General features: G+C 33.4%; 2 protein-coding genes across 8 annotated transcripts in view; one reads left to right on the top strand and one right to left on the bottom strand.

Annotated features, from left to right (window-relative positions):
- Positions 1 to 12,825, bottom strand: part of LOC113519426 (transmembrane and coiled-coil domains protein 2) — a 70,727-nt gene extending 57,902 nt beyond the window's left edge. For 4 of the 5 annotated variants that reach the window (XM_052897044.1, XM_052897045.1, XM_026904528.3 and 1 more), the window contains exon 1: positions 12,632 to 12,825. The gene's annotated coding sequence lies outside the window, so the exon portion shown is untranslated. The remainder of the gene's footprint in view (positions 1 to 12,631) is intronic. The other variant, XM_026904527.3, reaches the window with a different exon arrangement.
- Positions 12,826 to 13,593: 768 nt separating this feature from the next.
- Positions 13,594 to 25,849, top strand: part of LOC113519381 (dual specificity tyrosine-phosphorylation-regulated kinase 2) — a 183,637-nt gene continuing 171,381 nt past the window's right edge. For 2 of the 3 annotated variants that reach the window (XM_052897111.1, XM_052897112.1), the window contains exon 1: positions 13,594 to 14,725. In XM_052897111.1, coding sequence (XP_052753071.1) covers positions 13,943 to 14,725 — 783 coding nt within the window. In that variant the 5' untranslated portion in view covers positions 13,594 to 13,942. The remainder of the gene's footprint in view (positions 14,726 to 25,849) is intronic. The other variant, XM_026904440.3, reaches the window with a different exon arrangement.

Raw genomic sequence — 25,849 nt, 5'->3', positions numbered from 1 at the left:
AGGCATGACACCTTAGTCCTCAGGAAAGGTAAAGCATGAACGGTATCATGGTCGAAAAAGTATACTCTGTTATGTCCATGATACTGCTCATGTCTATAGGCGACGGTTACAACTTTCCATCAGGTGGGCCATCAGCTTGTTTGCCATTCTAAGTTGCACAAAAAAAGACGGGTTTGATTTTTTTCTATTGATTACAACACAGTATCTATACAAGTAGGTTGCAACAAATACATTACGTTTGTTTTGAATGAATTTTACTGATGTCAACCAATTTGGAGCCTATTATATGTTTTTAAGCGAATGTTGCCAAAGTGAGCGTTATCGAGCCACGGCAACTGCCAAATGGCAGACGCAATAGTCGTCAATTACAATCAAAGAGTAGGAGGTATCATAAACAAAAACTGAATAACAATATTCGCTCAATTTATTATATTGTCATTCTTTAATTTTTGACCGACATCAAAAAGGAGGCTGTCAGCAGGGTTGCATTTTTTATATTTGTTATCAGTCAGTATTCAGTCATTTATAAACCGATTTAATTTTTTTTTCTATCTGGAAGGATAGACTTTCAGGGTCAGTAATTTAATTTTTGAATAAAGAAAATCTAAAATTATAACTATTTAATTTAACGCTTATAAAAAATTAATTATTATCATAAAAAAGGACTGTTTGTACCCTCTTTAGTCTTCTTCGAAACACCCAGTCTCCTAATAACATAAACAGCAAATTCCAGTACCTTTTTAAAACTCACGATCGTAACCTTCGTTCCAGTGATACTCTCCAACTATCTACCTCTTCTCACCGTACTAGTTTCGCTTCAAATTCTTTTCTCCTACGCGCTTCCTGATACCATTAAGAAACTACCGACTAAATCGTCTTTCAAAAGAAAAGGTTCATGCTCACTTTTTTACTTTATCCGAGCAGTAAGTACTTTATATATTATTCTCATTTTTGTGTATAATATAGACTACTACTTCTTACTAGTACCGCATTCGAGTATTCTGACACTTCCCTATAGTTGACTGGGAGAGAATGCTTTTAGCATTAAATCCGCCATGTACAAATATATGTTCTAATGAATAAAAAACTAATGAATAATTTGAGAGTTTCAGAGTAATAAATAATTCACTTTGGGAATACATTGTGAAAAGATTTTGATTATAGAGGATATCGCCCGTTTGATTCACTACTTTAACACACAAGTCTATAAAACTAAGTTCGATCCATGTTGATACAAATTAAAACGTTTATTGTTTGATAAAAAGACACAATTTTTACTGTTAGAATACCACTCAGATTTTTTTGATTACCAATTACTCTAACAAACCGTTGTAGTGTTTCCTGACATTTTTAATCTAGTGTTCTAAATTCAAAACTAACAGGCAGGCGAAATATGTGCGAAACGAGTGTTAGTTACCTTCAAACGAAATACTTCTGGCTATTGTTTAACATAAGGTGGTAAAGGTACTTTAATTTTTTTTATTTACTTAGATATTTTTTATACAACTTAGAATGGCAAACAAGCTGACGGCCCACCTGATGGAAAGTGGTAACCGTCGCCTATAGACATGAGCAGTACCATGGACATAACAGAGTATACCGTTTCGCCCATGTTATACCCTATGCGTTGCCATTACTGAGGACTCAGGTGTTATTCCTCTGTAGTCAGTAAATTCACGCTATATCCCACCCTTCAAACCGAAACACAGCCATGCAAATACAACTGCTTCACGGTTGAAACACGAATGGGACAGAGGTACCCAAGCAATTGACTTTTGTACAAAGTCTCCCTCTGGATATGTAACTTAAGATAGTCGCGATCATCATATTAACTAATATTTTTTTGTAACTGTTTTGTATTTCATCATCTCAGCCATTAACTGTCCACTGCTGAACATAGGCCTCCCCCATAGTCTGCCATAAAAAACAGTCCTTCTGTAGGTAGAACGTGTGTTTGTATTTATAATAATCTTATGAAGGAAACAATGAAGAGTATTTGTCTATTTATTGTTCAAGTATCAAAATATTTAATTGTTTTACGACGATCATCCAAAGTTAGACAAATAAAAGACGAATATTGAAGAATTACTTGTAAATAACATTAAAAAAAAAATAGATTTTCCCTGGAAATCAATTATTCCCACGGGATAATATAAAATTACCCCTGAAAACGTATTAATTCGACTCGCATGAGCGAAGATACGGGCGCCATTTAGTCTATATTGATATTATTATAAACGAGTTTGGTACGGTTGTCTGTAAATCTCGACACACAATATAATAATTAATTCTATTGTTGTTCCGTATTTTGCGTTTCTCAAATTATCCCACATGATATGTCTTAACGACTGTCCCTTGAACTTAGCCAAAAAATTACATACTAGTTGTGCCAACGACTTCGTTCGCATAAACGAGACATATTGATTGACCGGAATAAAATGTAGCTCATGTCCTTTTCCATGCCAAATATTACATATTAAAAGACATGCCTATATTGTTTACTAAATGTGCTAAATAGAAAAAAAAATCCCGATTTTAAAATGCATAAATGAAACCTTTTCATAATCTCTTGGACCTATTAGCAAAAAAACTTAAAATATTTTTTTTTTAATATTACATTTGTAATAAGTGTGAGCCAAAAATGTTTGAACTTATTTCAAATTCCAAAAATTTTAATTTGATAAGATTAGTTGTTGAAATTATAATATATAATTATAATTATTTAATTATAATAATTTAAATAAATATTTTCTTATTGATACATTACAAACCGTTTTTTCGTAACAATTGACTTAAAATTATAATAATATATATTGTCTTTTTTTTTTACAATTTAGAATGGCAAACAAGCTGACGGCCCACCTGATGAAAAGTGGTAACCGTCGCCTATAGACATTAACAGTACCATGGACATAACAGAGTATACTGTTACGCCCATGATACCTACCATGCGTTGCCATTCCTGAGGACTCAGGTGTTATTCCTCTGTGCCCTGTAAATTCACGCCATATTCCACCCTTCAAACCGAAACAGCCATGCAAACACAACTGCTTTACGGTTGAAACACGAATGGGACAGAGGTACCCAAGCAAACGATTTTTGTACAAAATCTCCCTCTATATATGTATCATGTTTTATTACAAACTCTTGTATAAAAATGTGTCCTAAAGTAATTTGTTTGCATATTATGTTTAAAGACTATATTATGTATATTGTTTACTATCTTATCTACAAATAAAAAATACAAGTACTTATATATTATTACGATAAGTTTTAGAACTCACTTATAAATATTATAGTAATATGGTACATTTTCCGTAAAATAAATAAGTAAAGATATACAAAACTGGTATGCACGATTAATCTTATGGAAACGAAAGGTGAAATACTAAAATAGAGGAAGTCCAAGTGGAGATTTCCAAAATCGATTTCCTTATTCAAAAGGATGCAAGTGCGTGCGTGCGTGCGTGCGTGCGTGCGTGCGTGTGTGTGTGTGCGTGCGTGTGTGTGGATGAGCGTCTGCGTATCTGTTTGTGTGTGGATGTGCGTCTCCGCGGGTGTGTGGATGTGCGTCTGCGCGGGTGTGTGGATGTGCGTCTGCGCGGGTGTGTGGATGTACGTCTGCGCGGGTGTGTGGATGTGTTTATATGTGTGTGTGTTTTTTTTTAAAGATACAGGTTTTTAAATTAATTGAAATAATAGAAAATCAACTTTCCTAATGAAATCACAAAATTGTATTTCTTTCAAACTTGATTAAAAAACTTGGCGCAAGTTCTTCTTTAATTATATTAAATATGTATATATACGTTTTACTTTTGGGAGTTATATTTATTTTGCGTGGAAGCGAGACAGAGGCAGCGCGGTAATTATTTATAACTAGCTTTTACCTGCGTCTTCGTCCGCGTGACCGAGATAAATAGTATTACGTGTCTTTCCCCATCCCAAATAATACGTGTATGTCAAATTTCATGACGATTGATTAAGCCGTTGAAGCGACGAAAGGAAATAAACTCACCTTCACATTTATAATATTAGTAAATATTTCATTATTTTACTAAAAAATATATCTAACGGTTAAGATTGGATGGCGATATACCTATATACTTAGTAAATCCAGCAAACTAGAGAAAAAGCGATAGACACTGTTCCCTATGACAATTTATGGAGTCTATATTCAGTAGTGGATAATTAACAGCGAGTGTAATAAAAAAAATGGTATAGGATTGACAGGTAACAAACTGTTTGAATTAAGGTAATTTAAATTGGTTATCGATTATTAAGAATAATACATTCAAATACAATAAAATTGAAACCTTTCCCATTTATAAAGTTAGTTAAAAAGAAAACCCAACACATAAATAAATTACAGTGATCTTTGTAACCCTAGTTATTTATTATAAATTGGTAATATGTATATATTTTTTTTATATTTTAAGTCATTAAATTACACAAAAAAAAAATTATTAGAGATATACAAAAAATTAAATTATAGCATCTCGTTAGCAGTAAAATTATGGACGGTCACAAAAAAATATATGACTAATATAATTAATTATATAATTTTGACTACCCCGGCCTAGACTGGCCTGCTGTTTTGCGCAATAATTAGGGCTCAGTTTTGATATTTGGTTAGGGAAACTTGGGAGGAAAGTTTACTAAATTGGCTAAGGTCTGGATATTCTAGTATACTCTTGTCTTTAAATTTAAAAATCTGCTTATTTATTTAGTGAAGAACATGAAATAAATAAATTAAGAATAAAAATTTAATAAATTAGTTAATAGGTTTTTTATACAAATTCACTTTTGTCTGGAGCGGTTTCATGTTTGTCACTTCTAATGTTGCCAGTAAATTAACAACTTAATTTACCTTTGCAGTATTGAAAAAATATACACATAAAAATTTTTAAAAAATAATTTTTAAATTGTCAATGACTTACCAAATAAATTTTATTTATAATATATACTATTTATTTATTTAAACTTTAATGCACAGTAAAATTGTATATACATCTGGTGGACTTAACACCAGGTGTATCTCTACCAGTCGGGAAAACAGAGAAATAAGTATATGGTGTATTATTGAATTGAGGAAATGTAAAGTAATATCTAATATTATAAATATATTTATATAATATATAGCTACATATAATTTAATAGTCGAGGGATGGGCAGCAGTATTTCTCTTAAAACATCATCATACAGCCATTAACTGTCCAGTGCTGAACATAGGCATAGGGATGAATTTACCAGTAGTTGCTACATTTGGCAACTGTAGTTAGACTTTGGTTACGTTTAGTTAGGCTGCCCATCAGATGACTATTTAGTTCCTCGTAACATCCATGGAAAAGGAAGGGGTGGCCCATTCTATGCCAAGACCACATGGCTGACAGTTCAGCTGTTTCAGCAGTAGACAGTTTATAGCTGACATGGTAGTAATATAATTTATTATATTATTTTTGTATTTTATATATTATATTTTATATATAAACCCTATTGGTACTTTTTCCTTTCAAGTTCACGAGGTTTGACTGGAAGACTGACTATTTATATAAAAAAATATTTATTATTTGAAAATAATTTTACAAGAGAAGTTTGAAATTTAAATCATTAAAATAAATGTAGTGATAAATTAGAAACATGTGTAGTGTGTATACAGCAGATTACTAAAGTGAAATATTATTAATACAGATGTAAACATCAATAAACAAGTTAACAAGTGTATAAAACTATGTAAGGTAGTAATTATGTTCTTGTACAATGCTTCTGGTATAGTATAAATAAATCAATGAATATCTCAGCCAATGACATAATTGTTTTCTTTATTTCATTTTTACTGCCATTATAAATGTGAAATCGAGTTTATTTTCTCTAGTAGCTTTAATATCTCACATTTCCTATACACATACTATTTGGTATTGAATATATATATATGTATATATATATATATATATATATGTATATGTGTATATATATATATATATATATATATATATGTATATATGTGTGTATATGTGTATATATATGTATGTATATGTATATATATATATATATATATATATATATATATATAAGGAGGGTGAGGCAATAGGCAGCGGCATCCCTCTTAAAACATCTCTAAAGCCTGACTGTGGTTGCTTGTCCGCCTGCCAAGCATGGCAACTACTGGCTAAACCCCCCCAAGGGGAGGCCTATGTTCAGCAGTGGACAGTTAAAGGCTGATAACTGACTGATAAAGGATGATGCTACCTCTATAATTTATATAATTGGGATAAAAATTATGATGATTATAAATATAAAGTTTGTGAAGATAAAATATTCAATTCTAAGCAATACACAAAATCTAATACTTGAAGAATAAATGCATAAATTTAATCAGATAACATTAACTCCTTATCATATTTTTAACATTATTTGGAATAGCTCATTATCAATAAAATAGTTATTTATTGACATGAGTATTATCTTTATCAGTAGGTAAAAGGTACTCATTTTTGTCCTATATACAATCATGTATTTACAATCAATTATAGATTGGTAAATAAAACACGACTTATTACCATGAGTTTTGTTCCCAGAAACATTGTGTGATTATTCATAACACAAAAGTCCGGCCAGAAAAACATAGCACAAAATTATATACCTAATTGAATAATTTGTTGTGCATTAATTATGAGAAATCATATGACCTGATTTCATTTTCTATCACTTTACTCCATCAGTGTAAATCAATACTTAGTGCAAACAGGCATATCATTCCATTTTTAAATTTTTTAAAAAACAATAAGTGAAGCCCTCACGTTTTGTAGTTTGAGTTTACTGTGTGTGTGTGTGTGTGTGTGTGTGTGTGTGTATCACATACAGTATATAGCTCACATGCACTTGAACTACACACAGATGAATAATGCAATTGATACATGACTGACATGTTAATTTCGAGATAATAACAACATGCACACATAGTGATTGTTTATTAGATGTGAAATACATTTTCATTGAATATATCCTTTATTGAAGTATCTGACTTCAATAAAGAATATATTAAATGCATGTTTTAATTTGTACAACATTTATAGACAGATATATAGTTCTGTTTTAATTGAAAAAATATACTCAGCATAGTTCCATGCAAATTTTATTGAACTTATAAATAGTCACTGTGTGTGCATAATTATTTCAGATTTGTGATATTAAATATCTATCACAAGTAGAAAAACTGTAAAATAGCATAAATAATATTACAAACAATTTGAATACCTATAGGAAAGTGTCCTAAAAATTGTAGGTAAGATTTTAATGAAAAATTCATTCTTTTTTCTCTTTATCAGATACTGCTATAATAATAGTTTTGTTAAAATGATTAACATTTCTATATAACTTTATTGTGTTTTTATTGCAACTTCTTGACTGAATATCACTACATCCATTACAATATAATGTTATTTAAAATATATGTACATAGTTCTACTATTTAAATAGTAAAACATTTATTTAATATTTATACATGTGAACTTGAAGAAATCAAGCACATAATAATAATAATAATAACCCCCCCAGGGGATCACCTTGCCGTGGTGGGGGGGCTTAAAGGGACAAGGTACTAAATAGTTATGTCAGAACACCTAGACAATACACCCCAAATGGGAGATACTATGTTTCAAAGTAAAAAGCTTAAAACACCTAGAGCTCACCTCCCTAACTAACGATCCCAAAACCCCCTTTTTTCTTATGGAGAGATGTCTACATATAAATATAGATTACGGCCGCTGCCCGGGGGGCGCCGGGGCACACCTGGAGCCGATGCTGGGTGTAGCAGTATGCGATCCACCGGCGACGAGGGGTTGAACAGGCGGGCCCCTGTCAAACAATACACTACAGCCGATCAAGAAACTACTGGTACCGATAATGACGACGATGAATCTTTATTACCATCCATAACAACCACTTACTGTCAATCAGTCATCCACAACATCAAGCGTAGGTAGTGATTTTACTGTGGATGTTGCACAAGAGGCAAATAGTAATGCTGTTCAAACTGTGCCCACCACGAGTAAGCCTTATAAACGTAGGAAATGGACTGATGAAATGAATGAGTTTATCCTACGTACATATTTACTTGTCACCAATCTAGATACAGATACAAAAGACTACCTCACACCCCTACACACAAAATTCATGGAAAAGTTCCCCGAAATAGAAGTAACTCGCCAACGCCTAGGTGATCAAAGAAGATCTATAATACGGAATAAACTGCTACCTGAAAATAAAATTAAACAAATACATAATGATGCTGAACAAGAACTTCGTAATTTAAACATAAACTATCCACAAACAAGCAGCCACACTATCACTACAACACAAAATACTCGGATGAAATGGAGTAATAATCATAACGAGGCAATAATACGGATTTATTTCCGCGTAACAAAATTAGAATCGAACAAGACAGGATATAGAAAACTACTACACAAAGAATTCATTAGTCAATTCCCCCACCTTACACAAATATCTGAGCAAAGAATAGCAGACCAAAGACGTGTTATTGTTAACAATAAGTTAATTTCAGAGGATAGACTTTTATTAATAAAACAAGAAGTGGCCACAGAGCTAGATTTATCACCGACAATAGAAGAAAATATTAACCACAATAATATACAACAGACACAAACACAAGATAATGAAAATGAATTCTTACAAACAATAGCCTCGAATTATTTTCAAGAAAATCCATCAAACCCTGATACACAATCTAATCCTGTACAAACAAACTCAGAAATAGATGATACATTCCAAATGGCACTAGAATACTTTGCTAATCTTTATCCCACTAACAGACCCTATATACCTAAACAAAGAGCAACAAAAAAACTAGCTACTACAATTAATTATATAAACAATATACTATTGCCAAAATACATAAATAATGATACTAATTTTGATAAACTACACGGAATAATCTACTGTTCAGCATGGACAGCGGCAAAAATAAATGGTACAAAATTAAGAATCCCACCGATCGATACATTACGAACAAGACAAAATTCATCAAAACCGCAATGGCAAAAAAGATTAGAAAATAAAATGGAAGATCTGAGGGTAAAAATTAGTAGATTGACACAATACATAAATGGAAATAGAAACAGAAAACTTACAAAACATGTAAAAAAGATTCTAGTACAATATCATATACATTCTATTCATGAAGAACCTAACACACAACTGACGCACTTTTTAGACACACTTAAACAAAAATTAACGGTAGTAGCAAACCGTTTACGTAGATATAAAAACTGTACAAAACGTAAATTACAAAATATTCAATTTATTAACAATGAGAAACAATTTTACCGTACAATCAACAAAACTATATCAAACAATGAAAATAATATACAAACCGAAGTATTTCCTACACCATCCCCGGAAGAATTGCAAAACTTTTGGGCAGGTATATGGTCGAACCCAACCTCTCATAATAATGAAGCACTATGGATAAAGACTGAACAACTAAAATATGAACATATAATACCGATGGAGTATGACTCTATTTCATTTGAATTGTTTCATGAGGTAATCAACAAACTTCATAATTGGAAAGCAACAGGCACAGATCATATTCATAATTATTGGTACAAGAAATTAACCGTGACTCACATACTTCTCCACAAACACATCAATAATTTCATTCAAAATCCGGATACTATTCCTAAATTTATTACTGAAGGATGTACGTACTTATTACCTAAAGATCTTAATGATACCACAAACCCAGCAAAATATCGACCTATTACCTGCTTACAGACTATTTACAAAATAATCACATCGTGTATAACCCGAATTATTTATAATTATACAGAAAGTAATGACATACTAGCTGAACAACAAAAAGGATGCAGAAAAGCAAGCCAGGGTTGTAAAGAACAGTAATTGATTCTGTGATCCTTGAACAAGTTCATAAGTCAGCTCTTTTTACAATGTATGTAGATTATAAAAAAGCATATGATACTGTGGCTGCTTAAAATCCTAGATATTTATAAAGTTCACCCGACTATCACAAAATTCTTACAAACAATTATGCAAAATTGGACAACGACCTTAAGCATAAATTCCTCAAATTTAACAACACGTACAGACTCGATTAAAATAGAAAGAGGCATTTTTCAAGGTGATGCATTAAGCCCATTATGGTTTTGCCTTGCCTTGAACCCTTTATCTAATATCCTTAATTCATCTAATACTGGTTATAAATTGAAATATAATATAGATATAGATGGACAGAGTGAGGAAAAATAAGTTGCTTTAAGTCATCTTATGTATATGGATGACATTAAATTATATGGTTGTTCAGAAAATGAATTAAAAAACTTGGCTAGTTTAACTGAACATTTCTCAAAGGACATTAAAATGGAATTTGGTATTGATAAATGCAGAATTAACTCTGTCAAGGCAGGGCAAAATCATCAGCATTATTATCAAACGGAGACAGGTGATACAATTAACCCTTTAGACGAAAATGAAACCTATAAATATCTAGGATACAATCAATCTAAACATATACATCAAAAAAATATAAAGAATTCGTTGTCTCTTAAATTCAAACATAGATTAAACATTATACTTAAAACACAATTAAATTCACGTAATACAATAAAAGGTATAAATTCCTATGCAATTCCTATCCTAACATATTCATTTGGTATTATACATTGGACAAAAACAGATCTTAAATCTCTTCAACGCAACATTAGTACAACAATGACGAAACATAGAAAACACCATCCGCGATCATGTATTCAAAGACTGACACTACCCCGCAAAAATGGAGGCAGAGGATTACTAGATATTATTAACCTACATAACAAGCAAATTACCCTACTTAGAAAATACTTTCATAAAAAAGAACTTATATCTGATTTACACAACGCTATAGTACAAAATGACTGTAAGCTAACCCCGTTAAATTTGCAAGATCACACAACACAAAATAATGAAAAGCAAACAGACATGCAAACAAAAATAGAAGAGTGGCGTGATAAATCCCTCCATGGGAGACATTACAGCGATTTATGCCAACCTAACGTCGATAAAGTAGCGTCGAATGAATGGCTAAATCGTGGGGTTCTTTTCCCGGAAACGGAGGGATTTATGATTGCCATACAAGACCAAGTGATCGAAACTCGAAATTACCAAAAATTCATTATAAAACAAAATTTAGTGACAGATTTATGCAGACGATGTAACAGTAATTCGGAGACCATACAGCATATTACAGGAGCTTGTAAATCCATAGTACAGACCGATTACAAATATAGACATGACCAGGTTGCCAACATTATTCACCAAAAATTAGCTCAGAAATACAAACTTATACCAGAAACATACACACCCTACTATAAATATACCCCTGATGTAATAGTTGAAAACAATACACACAAATTATACTATGACCGTGCTATCTTGACAGATAAAACTACACATTATAATAGACCTGATATTACCCTCCTAGATAAAATTAATCGCAAAGCATATATTATCGATATTGCAGTCCCAAATACACACAATGTACAGAACACTATAGCTGAGAAACTGGCAAAATATACAGATCTAAAGGACATAACCCGCATGTGGCGTTTACAATCCGCAACCATAGTTCCAATAGTCCTATCTACTACAGGAGTAATCCCGAATCAGCTACACTTATCACTTAGAACACTTGACCTTCCGTGCTACACTTACATCGAATTGCAGAAGTCTATAATACTAAACACCTGTTCCATTGTTCGGCGATTTTTAACATCTAATCAAAATTAATTATTTGTACAATCTACGAGATACTTGGCAGCCAGCCCGTACTCGTAGCAATAAAGCCAACTATACGTTGAGTAAAAAAAAAATCAAAATAATAATAATAATAATAATATGTATAGAAAGATCTCAATACATTGTAAATAGGTATATTTACAGTTCATTTACCTATATTACAATAGTAAATGTTGTAGTTTTATATCAAGGTAAGGAGCTGACATAGTCATCCAGCTATTGTTTACTATACATGAGGTAGTGACTCAGATGATTGTAATTCAAGGATTAAATTAGATGTCTGATATAAATGTCATATAAGTAACAAAGTCTATGAAATTTTTATTTCATTTTAGCAAAACATAAATGCAGAAGATAATCGCTAGTATCAATGCACTGGCCGACAGCCAAATATCGCTCAAATCACACCTAAACAGACCTTGAGTTAAGCAACAAACAAGGAAGTAGGTGTTGTAACTACATTACAATAAGAAGACCATAAGTGCCCTACACTGCCTTGATAGGTCCAAGTATCATGACGCACAGCAACTATTGTAATGTATAATATAACGTATCTAGTATATATATAATATCATAGTTTAAAACTGTCAAAGATATTATTTGCGGCATTTAGTTTTCGTTTGATTTCATTTAAAATTTATATTGGAATCTCATTGGTAGTAGATAAAATATAATTACATACAGTTCATTGTCAATTTAATAACAACCGTAAACGCCCGGAAATATCATTACAATGAAACTGGACTCATTTGAAAATAATATGACGAAAAAAAAAAGAAAAAGCGACAGATGATTCAAATATAGAAAAACTACTTACATTCTCACATCACCAGTGTATATTAACTTTTGTATCCGTAGTAAATTATACAATTATCTTTATGTACATTTTCAAAAACAAATCACCACGGAAATATTTCAATCTTTAGATTAATCGAACGTAACGTAGATATTAAATGACAGAAAACAACGGAATAGAAAAGACGTGTGGAATGGTGATAGATGCAATAATATAGTCTTGTTTGCTTTTATCTTCGATAGATGGCGCTATACGAAAACTAAACCATAGACAAAATGAAAAGTTTTATGTAAGACCTAAAAGTATTCTGTAAATAATCAAAATAAAAATTTTAGACTTCTCATAAATTAATTACTTAAAAGTTAGAATCTTTTATTACAGTACATTTAAAATGCTATAACATGAAAAAATTTATATAACTTGTAATTTTTTAATACTGGCAATTAACATTTTAAACTAATTTCCTTTCTCTTTAATATCTGAAATCTTTTAAAGATTTTATTTAGATAATCAGATCATTTATTTGTTTAATACTTCCAATATAACATTATATAATTATAAAAATAAGTTTATTTTCATACATACCATATTCAAAACTACAATTTAATTGGCCTTTTTTTTAATAAAATAAAAATGTTTTTAATAGGAATTATATGTACTTTATTCTTCTTTTTTAATATAATTTAGTTGTTTGGTTACTAATAATTTATATTTCAAATGTTGTTAACAATTATTTTAATATTTTTTTTATTGTGTAGAAATTCATTCGTTCGTTCATTAAAATGACATTTATTTAATATGTTTATTTATTTATTTATAATTTAAAGGTTTATAAGTATTGCATGGCAACAATTTAGTATCATTACGGTATTGGGTCTTGCAAAATGCCTTATAAATGTATTCGACATAAACGCCACCTAGCGGCTCATTGTATTGACCTCGAAACACAAAGATATAGTCTATCTCACTCCTACTTGTGTATTTAACGCAGACGAACGGTTCAATGACTCTGGCGACCGTTTCTATTTTCTCTCTGGTTCTGTCGTTGGAACGGGTCGCAAAGAAGGAGTCTTTGTTTGCGTTTCACGTTCGCAACGTACGGTATCATCTGCGACCGCGGCTCCATCATATCGTTACCGAGACGGAATGTGCCCGCATAAGTGGAAGCGTGGGTCTCGCTCCTCCCGGTCGATGTAAAATGTCGTGTAGTGTCCCAGAGTGGCGCCGTCGTCGAGTGCAAGTGCAGTGAGGTGCAGTGGTGTGTGCGAACGAGCGTGGGTCGGTACGGCCACGGCGAGCGAAGTGCGTGGAGGTGGCGGCGGCCGCACGGCCATGACCGGCGATATGCCTCTAGGGAGCGCGCACGCGTTCGGGCGCGCTTTGCTCCGGGATGGGGCGCTGCCGCCGCTCGAGCCAGGCCCGCCCGCTCCGCCGGCGAACAACGCGCAGCCGCCCGACAAGAGACCGCCGGCCGCGGCCGCCAGCCCCGAGCAGGTCATGAAGCTCTACATGAACAAACTCACTCCTTACGAACATCGCGAGATATTCGACTATCCTCAAGTGTACTTTATAGGCGCGAATGCTAAGAAACGGCCTGGACTCGTCGGGTTTCCGAACAATTGCGAGTACGATAACGAGCAAGGCTCCTATATCCACATACCGCACGACCACATAGCTTATAGATACGAAGTGCTCAAAGTAATAGGCAAGGGCAGCTTCGGCCAAGTAGTGAAAGCGTTCGACCACAAGAAGCGAGAAAATGTTGCGCTCAAGATGGTCCGGAACGAGAAGCGGTTCCACCGCCAGGCTCAAGAAGAGATCCGCATATTGGAACACCTCCGTGAGCAGGACAAGGACAACACGATGAATGTTATACACATGTTCGACTCTTTTACATTCAGAAATCATACGTGCATCACTTTCGAGCTACTCTCGATCAATTTGTACGAGCTGATAAAGAAGAACAAGTTCCAAGGGTTCTCGTTGCAGCTCGTTCGCAAGTTCTCACATAGTCTCCTCCAGTGCCTGCACGCCTTGAGCAAGTATCGGATCATACATTGCGACATGAAACCAGAGAATGTTTTGCTGAAGCAACAGGGACGCTCCGGAATTAAGGTCAGTACATACACACTACATTATAATTTTTCAAACAACACTACATTAAGTATAATTACTTTTACAATCTCATATCCCTTTGTCTCATCAACAAAAGCGGTACAAAATTTGAATAATAATTCGAATTTCGTAAATCATGTCGACTACATAAAATTAAAGGTCCCAGAGACGCATTTGTTATTCAGAACGGTTCTCCGAACACCTGTTTGCACTGGTACAGTTCGGCACCGGATAAAAATCAATAATCAGTATTTTTCGTAAACATTTGCAGCTGTGTGCGTTTGTCCCGATCAGCTGGCCACACCCGCCATGTCCGCTTGGCTACATTACACACATACAGATATTCACCCCTTGTATTTACCTTCATATATATGTCACAACACAAACATCGATTATGTAGGGCGAAATGCCCCTCATTATATAGCAGCGATCGTTTTAGATATTCAATCTACTGTCCACTAATTTTTGCTACAAAAAGGTGTTATAACTCTGTTTTACCACAACAGATAGTGTGTATGTCTACACTATTATATGTATATACAATAATTACGTGCCCAAGGATTTTGCAAGTTACAAAGTTACAAATGTTTGTGCTCGATTAGTGATCGTTGATCAAATATTATGCAGGCGTTAATATCGCGTTTTGTATGTAATTCATCAGCTGAATTTCACGTAATCTGCGATCAAACATTGCCCGACCAGTTTGATGGAAACCTGTTGGCTCCACATTTACCGTTATAATCATAACTCGAGTAATCATACAAACGTGTCGGTGTTCTGATAATACGTGTCCACATTTCTTGCTTGCAAGCGTTGCCGAGATAAACGTTATCATACGTTCACGAATATCACGAGTCGCTCACTCGAATGGTCGCGTTCTATTTTCGAACTTCCCGATACATTGAGTTACCCGACTCCTGAGACAGCCGCCACGCTATGTTAGCAGTTATTTACGTCAATACGTATCGTCACATCAACAGAGTTCAAACAGTAATGCTCGTGTAATATTTATTGCAATACAAGCCAATGTCAGTGCGATTTTGCACCACAGTTGCAATAGCTGTATAGAGAATGTACGTAAAGAGTGCAAACATAATCAAAACCTGGACACGTATTATTTGACCTACTACACTCGGCTTCGTATAGTTTCAAGTTTTCTTCCGGTTCTTACACAACATATTATATTTTACATTGTATTTTTTTCCTTTAGTTATTTTGAAAAGAAGTGGGGATCAGTTAAGTGATTTATATGGAAAAGGTAATATTGATTAATAGTAAATTTTTTTTTTATACAACTTAGAATGTCAAACAAGGTGACGGTCCACCTTATGGAAAGTGGTAACCGTCGCCTATAGACATGTGCAGTACCATGGACATAACAGAGTATACTGTTTCGCCCATGATACCCCCCATACGTTGCCATTCCTGAGGACTCAGGTGTTATTCCTCTGTACCCAGCAATTTCACGCCATATCCCACTCTTCAAACCAAAACATAGCTATGCAAACACAACTGCTTCACGGTTGAAACACGAATGGGACAGAGGTACCCAAGCAATCGACTTTTGTACAAAGTCTCCCTCTGGTAATGTACATGTACATCATACCATTTCATTTGAACACAGGATGCGTTTGCATTAGTGAAATGTTTGAATAAAAACCATAGAAAACCTTCAGCCACTCACTGACCGACAAATCTTGACCTACAACTTGATGATTTGGCTTTTAAGTCTATAAATTTAAATAGCTTTTTATTTCTTATTGTTATTTCGCAACTTGACCGTAGTGGAATCACCTAGTGTGTAACGATACATAGTTACCTTGATTTTTATAACATGTTAGATATGCTCATATTTATACAAGTAATCTTTGATGTATAATATTCTAGATGTACAATCAATATCTAAAAATTACACTTAAAATAGAGCGCATTTAAATTTAGTTGCGCTCATTTTTAACCATTCAGCGACATTTATAATCAAAGGTGTTGAAATATATTTACAATTTTGTTACAAATTTTATAAAAATATATCACGTCTAGACGTCTAGTTACTTATTTACGGTAAGTATTCGCCTCTAATCTCTCCATGTTCAATTTATATATATATATATATATTTTGTAATTTGAATTCGGAACAGTTTTAAACGTAAATTTTATATTCGTGAATCTTGGATCCTTTGTCTATCAATGTAATTGTTACATAAAGAGAGATAGTTCTGATATTTGTTAAATACCTAATGTGACCCAATTTCTACGCAATATAATCATTTCAAGAGTGTAAATATCAAACTTCGATCAGATAGTTGTCATATCGGTCACTTTATCGCGTTCGAGTGATTTCTTTTTTATATATCTGCGTTACATTTTCCTTTATTTGATATATTTAAACCAGGTCGACTTCCGTAATAAATCATGTGTGTTTAAAAACTATTGTATTGCGTGAATAATAATTGTTATCTTACCCAATTCTCTGCTAGTCAGATTGTACCGTTGCTCATACATATCTATGTTTATAAATGTAAAAGTCTGCCTGTCTGTCTGCTTGGCTTTCATGGTTGAATGGCGTAAAAGATTTTAATTGTTTAAGATTTGATATTAAAGATTATATCGGGGGAACATAAAAAGAATTGAGAACGTCAAGAAGTTGTCTCAATTATGTTTTTGTGTGAACAAAATACACGAGTGTCACATAGAGAGAACTCGAAATAAAACCTTATAGCAAACTGCCTGGCAAGAGTGGGATTAGTAGGCTATATTATCTTATAGGGAAAGGGAGAACTATATACCATCATTAATGATATATTAATGGGTTGTTAATGAGAATAAAACAATTTATTCTTATGGTATAATAAAATGGCATTAGATACAGCGTCAAATTAAACAGATTTCATTTTAGATAACTAATATAAGTAGTATAATACATTTTTTAAATACATGTTATACGTAGAAACACATATTGCCGTGTGGTCCCGGCATAGAATGGGCCACCTCTTTCTTTCCCGTGGGTGTCGTAAGAGGCGACTAATGAAATTTAATAGTCGAGGGATGGGCAGCAGCGACCCTCTTAAAACATCACCAGAGCCTAACTGCGGGTGCCAATCCACCTGCTAAACGTGGTAACAACTGGCAAAACTCCCCTTTTGGGGGAGGTTTCTGTTCAGCAGTGGACAATAGACGGCTGATATGATATATGTAGAAAACATCCAGACTGTTATAAACAGGTATAATTACGAATATAAATCTTTGTTTTACGCGGGGATTGAACCCGTGACCATTGGAAGATGAGGCGGTAACCTCTAATATTAATGAATGTATCGTTTATAGATCAGACATTTTTAGTACGCGTAGAGTACACATTCATGACCTTGCTTTTGCATATTGGTCGTAAGCGTCATTATTTAGCGGCTAATAAGGAAATTTATCAGAACATTATTAATTGTACCTAACGTTCCGATAACAGCTACCTATGATAACGCAAGTACGAATATTAACGGAAGTATTGGACAAGATTCAAACTGCGTGTCTATTGCACTGCCTCACATTCGTGGGTTTGATGCCCGTACAATATGAACATTTTAATGAAACATTTGTTTTCTTTTTTTTTTTGATGGGTGATGGTATGGTAACCCCGCCTGCGCTAACGGGATACGCTTGCGGAGCACCAGTGAAGGGTGATCGATGAAAATGAAAACAGGCCAGTTAGCCCATCATGATGAATTCATGAGGAATTAATCATGATAGTTTCCAGGGAGAACCGCGAGGAGGTCGACCTGGTTGGGTATATTGCTAGCAATGGGATTCTCAGTCTCCATTACTAACAATCCCTTTCCCCCCTGAAACATTTGGTTCTTATGTATGCTATGTATTAAAAAATAACTATTAAAGTATTTCTACCGATTTTCTAGTACTCAGAAACTTTGCTTAGATTGGGGCTAGATGACGCTGTCCAATATTCAGTGTTATTTATTAGAGACTACAGTATAGGATTCTTTAAAAAGGGAGGGTATATTGAGGTTCCTTCAGGGTTGACAACGCGCACGTGACACCGCGTGTTGCAGGCGTCCATAGGCTACAATGACCGTTTACTATCAGACGGGCTGCAATGCTTGTTTGCTTGCTACTTTTTATGGTATAAAAAAAATTATTAATTTTATTCGTGTGATCAGGATGTGTTGATTGATCTAGATGAAAAGTAGCCTACATTCTTCTCCATTCCAAAAACTACATGCATATATAAAATTTGATGACCATAGGTTAAGGTGTCAGAAGATAAACAAGTATATTTCATATTTATAATATTAGTATTGGATTTATTTAATTGGCATCTCATTACCTTTCTTAATGCCACTTATTCAGTCACTATCTGACCATTAATACTTAATCAGACACGTGATCTTATTGATTTTAATGCCCACTGCGCTGTTACACGCCTGGGAATGTATTTAAATAGCTTGAGAGAGAGAGAGAAAGAATGTTTTCTTTTCCTTATAAATGGTTTTTTTTTTTTTAATTGGTAACAATAGATTGTTAACCCTACATGCTTTATCTGTATACATAGCGAGTCACCAGAGAGAGATGATAAGTGAGGATGATACTAGAATTAATCACTTCCAGGTGAAACCCTTTGGAGGTCGATCTAACAAGGTATATTACTAGAAATGAAGCTGTTACCTCCCATTACTAACAACCCCTATATAAATGGCTACTTGTATACTGTTATAATTATATATTTCCGTAGTCGCCTCTCTTTATCCTATATCCTGGTATATATCCATGATATTCTGAGGATGAGGAGTATTGCTGGTGACATGTTGTTTTCTTAATCTGACATCACATAGGTTCCTATAACAGGTTATAAGCTTGCAGCCAAGAAGACAAGAAGCTGGTTAAGGCATCGCGACTGTAAAATTATATTCCTTACTAGTATGTTTGCTGCCAAATAGTTGAGCTTCCGTAACTTTTGTTTTGGTTTAAAGAGTGTGGAATAGCAATGCATGTAAGATATCATGGGTGCCACAGTATATACTATGATGTATATAGTACTAATTATATTTTTGGACTCCCTTGCTTTTGATCGCTGATTGCTTTTAGAGCTTATATAGAGGTTTATCCAACACATGTATGTAATTTAAATGCGTGATGGTTTTTTGTTATTGATGTTAATATAATGGTAGCTCCGCCTGTGCTAACGGTGTACGCTGGCAGCGCACTAATGAGGGATGATAGCTGAGAACGAAAAGGCGAATAAAGTTAACCCATCGTGATGAATACACTTGCAATTTAATACCATGGTTTCCAGGGGAACCACGTGTAGGTCGACCTGATAGACCTGGTGGCTTGCAATGGTACTGATAGTTCGCATTACTAACAATCTCTTCCTCCCTGCCTGATCTATTGACGACTGTCTCTACCCACTAAGTAGGCCTTTAGCTTGTTTACCATTCATAGACGTATACTATATTGGTCGCCCATCTACAAAAATGGACAACACCATGGACGTCACAGTACACATATGAGGACACGGTACATTGATAATTAATCAATGAGAAGCTATTGTGTTCTCGTTTCCTTTGTGTATCGGGTTCGTTTTGTCTGCGTGTGGTCTTCATTCTATATTTAAGAATTGTCTAAAGGTAGAATAATAAAAGCAAGTAATTTAGCCCAAAGGTTAGTTGATACGTGCTACGTCCTTGTGAGTAAAAATAAAAATGCTGTCTACTAGATATCGAGTTACACTTGAACTTCAACAACCACTGTCGAATATTTATACTCGTATATATGTAATTGCTACATATTTTAATTAATCAGTATATTTTAATCCAGTTAATGTTATAAATGTGAAAGTTTATAAAGATCTTGGATCTTTATATGTTTGTATGTATGTCACTCAATCACACTTAAACAGCTGAACATATTAAACAATATTTGGTACAGAGGTAAGTTATATCATAATGTAATATATGGAATATTTTATATAATTCACGCGGGCAAAGCCGCACGAAATAGCTAGTAATTAATCTTATTAACAGTTTTCTTGCATATCTAATAATTTTAATATATGTATATTTTTTTTAATTTACTGCTTATGTTTATATTTTTTGTTTTTGTATTTCACAAATAGCTCTGTTGTCCCTTGATAAAATGTTCTTAATTACCTACCCAGAGTACCTACATAGTTTGTGTGATCGGGTATTGAAAAAAAAAAAGAATATTGTAACGACAATAAAATTTATTCTCGTCCATGTCCAATTTTAATATTGAATTGAATGTTTCAATTTCATACGACCCAGTTGCGCGCTTATGTGGTCTCAATATGAAACCTGTATTTACGTTTATCGTTTACAAATATACGTTATTTAGTCTGAATACTTGAATTCGAAACAGCATATTTAGCCAACTGTCAATGAAAAGAGGGTAACAGTTTTCAGGTGTACCTTTATATTTTTTATGGTTATAATAAGTTAAGATTTTACTGTTGATAATGATTCAATTTCAAGTTGTCAGTTTCAAAGAATGAACATTCAGAAATGGTTCAATCATTTAAACCTCAATGGTTTAAATCTAATTATTTTTATTAATAAATATATAGAACACTGATAAAAAACAAATCAACTAATTTGACAATTAGCTGACAAAAAGTTGACCCGTTTTTGAGACTCGATCTATATAATCTAAGTTACGAATACCTGGCACCGACGAGTGCAGGTGTTTCTTAATATTCAAACAGATGCACGTTCAAAACGATACAAACAAATCCTTTTAAAGTTGCCCCCAATATTAAAACAATATGACGATTAAAAAAACACACAACTGTTCAAAATGACAGTAGTTCTTGTTTATGAAAGAAATGGACTGTCCAAATCTTGTTTTAATATTGACTAAAATACCTGGTCCGTTCGTTCGTTACGTACGATCAAACGTACGTACGTTTAAAACGATACAAATCTTTTCTGAATTGACAACACACACTGACACAACTAATCAACTGTTCGAATTTGGAATAAAAATTGTATTTCATCAAATTTGTTCTCTAAATTAAGCACAATCATATTCCAATTAAAAAAAAAACAACATACATACATATCTGTCACGTCTGTCTCCCATTAGGGTAGGCAGAAACAATGGAACGCCAAATGCTTCGATTCAAGCAAACCTCTTTCACTTCTTCCACATTCATCAATTTTTTCATACACGCTCGCAAAAAAAAAAAAACAACAGTTAAAAAAGATAAATCAACTGATCGAAATTATACAAGTATTTATAAAATAAACGGACTGACCAGATCTTGTTTTAATATTTACGAATATACCTACCTTGCCTCGACCGGCACAGGTGTTCTTTCTTAGTATTCAGTCAGATGCACATGCTTTTTTGTCACCAATCGACAGGTTCCATTGTTCGAAAATGCTATGGAACGTGAAACCCTTTTTTGGTGTTACCCAGTGCTCCGTTGGTATTTGTAACATAACATACGGGACGCATGTTTGCCGTCGCATTTTTATATTTTTCATATTTTTTATAGTGTGATTTATTTTATATTTATATTGTCATTTCTTATATATGTCATAGAATTTTTTCAAGAAAATAAGTGAAATCTTTAGTATTCTTATAAATTCAAGAGAGACTGTTTCAAATAGTGCATTTTCACAGATATTTTGCCTGCGTTAATTAGTATTCAATGTATTTTATTTTAAACCTTTAATATTATATGCTATAATATTATAATTGTGAAAATATGTTTGAATTTTAGATGTTTAGATATTTGGCTGTTTGTATGTTCATTCATACTTAAATAGCTTAACGGATTTGAATGAAATTTAAATCGCGGGTAGGTTATATTCTAACTTAACACATAATATTACTATACTAATAATAGCTTTCCACACTATATCACGCGGGCGAAGCCGCGGATAACAGCTAGTCTAGAATATATCAGATAGGTATATCAAAATTCTTTCCTGTCCGTTGAGTAACAAACATTTCTACAAATTTAGATTTATAATATTAGTTGGATAAATATATATTGACCGTCATGTGTTATTATAGCCGTATAATGTAAGTTATATCTATGGTAATCCAAGGCATAATCAATTTACTGTGCATTAAGATTCATTAAAAGTCACTTCATTTTAATTACAAATTATTGACAGCATTATAAAGAATAGTTAGCAATTTAAAAAAACTATGTCACTAGTACTTTTTTTTTATACTTAAATGACAAAGCATTTAATCACGTTTCGTTCAATACATAATTAAAAAGACGACTTTGAATAATTACTCGTATGCCAATTAAATATTATAACAAGATGTATATTTTGCCCCACAAAAAATACTTTAAATGTACGCCTAAGATTTGTTTTATGTCTTCAAGATTTTCTTTTGTCAAGGTGTGGGTGTTTGTTTTTTAATTAGAATAAACGAACTACGAATGAAAGTGGCGTGCTTTTAACGAACAATAATCCCTAATGAAGAAAGGTTCTTGAGTGGCGACTTCGTCCGAGCAAAGGCAGTGTAGAACGATTCCCCACTAGATGGAGTGATGATCTTTGAATTTTGGGTGATAATGGAATGGTAACCTCACCTGCGCTATCTGTATACGCTGTCGGAACACCAGTGAGGGATATGGTACGTAGGTGATGATGAAAGCAGGTCAGTTAGCCCATCGTGGCGAATTCCGCTTGAATTAACCACGATGGTTTCCAGAGGGAACCGCGTGGAGGTCGACCTGATATGTTTTGCTGGCAATAGGTCAGTTAGACCCGTTAATTAACAATCCCTTTCCTCCCATATTGCAGGGAGTCAGTGGATGCAGATGGTTCAGGACCGTTCTTTATGGCAGTCTATGGGGAAGGACTATGCTCAGCAGTAGACAGATAATTGTTGAGATGATGACGAATCCCTAAATGAAGATGGGAATTGTATTACGGTATTGCTTTATCTTTTGGTTGTTTTTTACCAGATTTGTGGCGACGAACTTTGTGGTTGAGAATACAAATCGTATTCTTTACTCCGTTACTACATAGAAAAAAAAAACTAGGTTATTTGACTTTTGAAATTTAATAATGAGTTCTTTGTTATGTCATGTTGATTTGTTTTATATCTTATACTGTGACGGTTGTCATACTGAAATACAGAATTGTTTCTCTTACATGCGACCAGATTGGGCAACATTGTTTAGGACAACTTAAACCACTACTCTGGTATCTGCGGTTGCGATATTGGACCGGGTTGCAATCTCAGTGACAATAAATATCCCGTGACAGAAACAGTTGGCGTTAGTTGCTTATCATGCAACTAGTAAACTTTATCTAGTAGCGAATTTTCTAGTCATATTTTATCCACAATGCCGCAACTGCCTTGTTAAAATCTAGTTGTAATCCATTATTTTGGCCTGGTTCATTAGGATAAAATGTAGCCTAGGTACTAATCCAGGATATGTTCTGCATGTATACCAAATTTCTTTAAAATCCATTAAGCCATTTATTGCGATTGAGTAACTAACGTCTAAATTATCTTTACAGCGTTTCATATTTATATGATTTGAAATAAGCCTCTTTGCTTATTATACTCAAGGTATATATATGAATACAGGAGAGATTCACGCTGAACCACAAGCCACTAGGATTTCCAATATCTTCCGTTCCCGTGATATACGGGGCCAATAAGTAAAACCAATATCTATTAGTTTACTGTGGGCTGTTTTTTTTTCTTGTTCTTTCATATTCGTATCTTAGAGCATTTTTTTTGGTCCCAGATGTAAGAATGGATAATAGCTCGGTTTTTTAAGGTATTATATTTATGCCCTAGAATCAAAATGTGGTAATACGTTATAAGTAAATAATAATTTGTTAAATTTAATCTTTTTTTATTAAGACTAATGATTTACCTACCTACATACTACACAGTCGATGTGGAGTTCTAAGAACCATAATTAGTTTTTTAAGCTTGAACGGTAATTGGCAAGCGGAACATTAGTGTTAACAAACACGAATACTTGCCTAGTCAGTTTCTTTTATGCTTTTATATTGATCAACTTTTTAGTAAAGTGGCGAGTACAGGTACAGTAGCCAGTGGCGACCGCTTAAACAGTGATTGTTTACTGATTTTTTTTATTTATGATATGAAAGAAAAACTGTTGCCTATCAAGTATTTAGCCATTTGATGGTGGACCGTTACCATAGCCTATGGACTTTAGTAATACCAATGGCGTCACTTGCATGTTACCGATCTCGAAGAAAACTTAATACGCCCTTTTTATACATGGATGGGTAGATACATTATACAGAGTAAGAACTTCATATTGTTTTTATCCCGTGGAAGTCATAGGAAACACTATGGAAATAAAGCACATTACACGAATGAAAGAGAAGGAAAATCCTGTATAAAACCTGTTATATTTATTTCAGTTAATGTTGAATGTTATTAAAATAAAAATAAAATCAAGTAATAGAATTTTAATAGTGCTTATTTGGAGGACATCTTCCTGTAAAACAATTCAAATTGAAAGAAAAAGTAATAATAATAATAATAATAAACAGATTTATTTCTCTTCACAATTCATTACAGTGAAATACAATGCTTATATTAAACAAATTATATATATAATTGTGAGAGACTGGTGCCTGAGATAGGTATAAGAATACCTGTATTACAGGTCACCAGTAAAAGGTAAAAGTAACACAAAATACTAACTATTAAAGACTTGAAAAAAAAAATGTAATATTTAAATTAATAATGAAAACACGTAGGCTTTGTTGGATGGGAACAATGACCTGTTTATATCACGGTATACAGTAATTAAAATTTTCGCGAGAATCTTGATGTTCAAATCAAGAACGTTAAAGTGCATTGCACCTTTCATATAGAAATAAATTTTTATATAAAACAATTAAGACTTTATAGCCACACGTCCAAGGACTGCCAAAACCGGTTGTAAAAATATCATATACCGCTAGAAATACCAAAACAGCGATCTGAGACTAATGTCCACATTAGTCTATGATAATTATGGCAATATATTTTAATAAAAAATTAAAACAATTGAATTTTTACATAGTAGTTTGTACAGCACTAGAGGTTGAAGGGGAATAACTATAGATGAGGCAATGACCTCATAAATTCTGT

Source organism: Galleria mellonella, unplaced genomic scaffold, assembly GCF_026898425.1.
Source record: "Galleria mellonella isolate WM207_F2 unplaced genomic scaffold, CSIRO_AGI_GalMel_v1 utg352, whole genome shotgun sequence".
In the NCBI taxonomy this organism is placed as follows: Eukaryota; Metazoa; Arthropoda; class Insecta; order Lepidoptera; family Pyralidae; genus Galleria; species Galleria mellonella.
The sequence above is the reverse complement of the archived record's forward strand: the minus strand, read 5'-3'. Positions and strand labels throughout refer to the sequence as shown.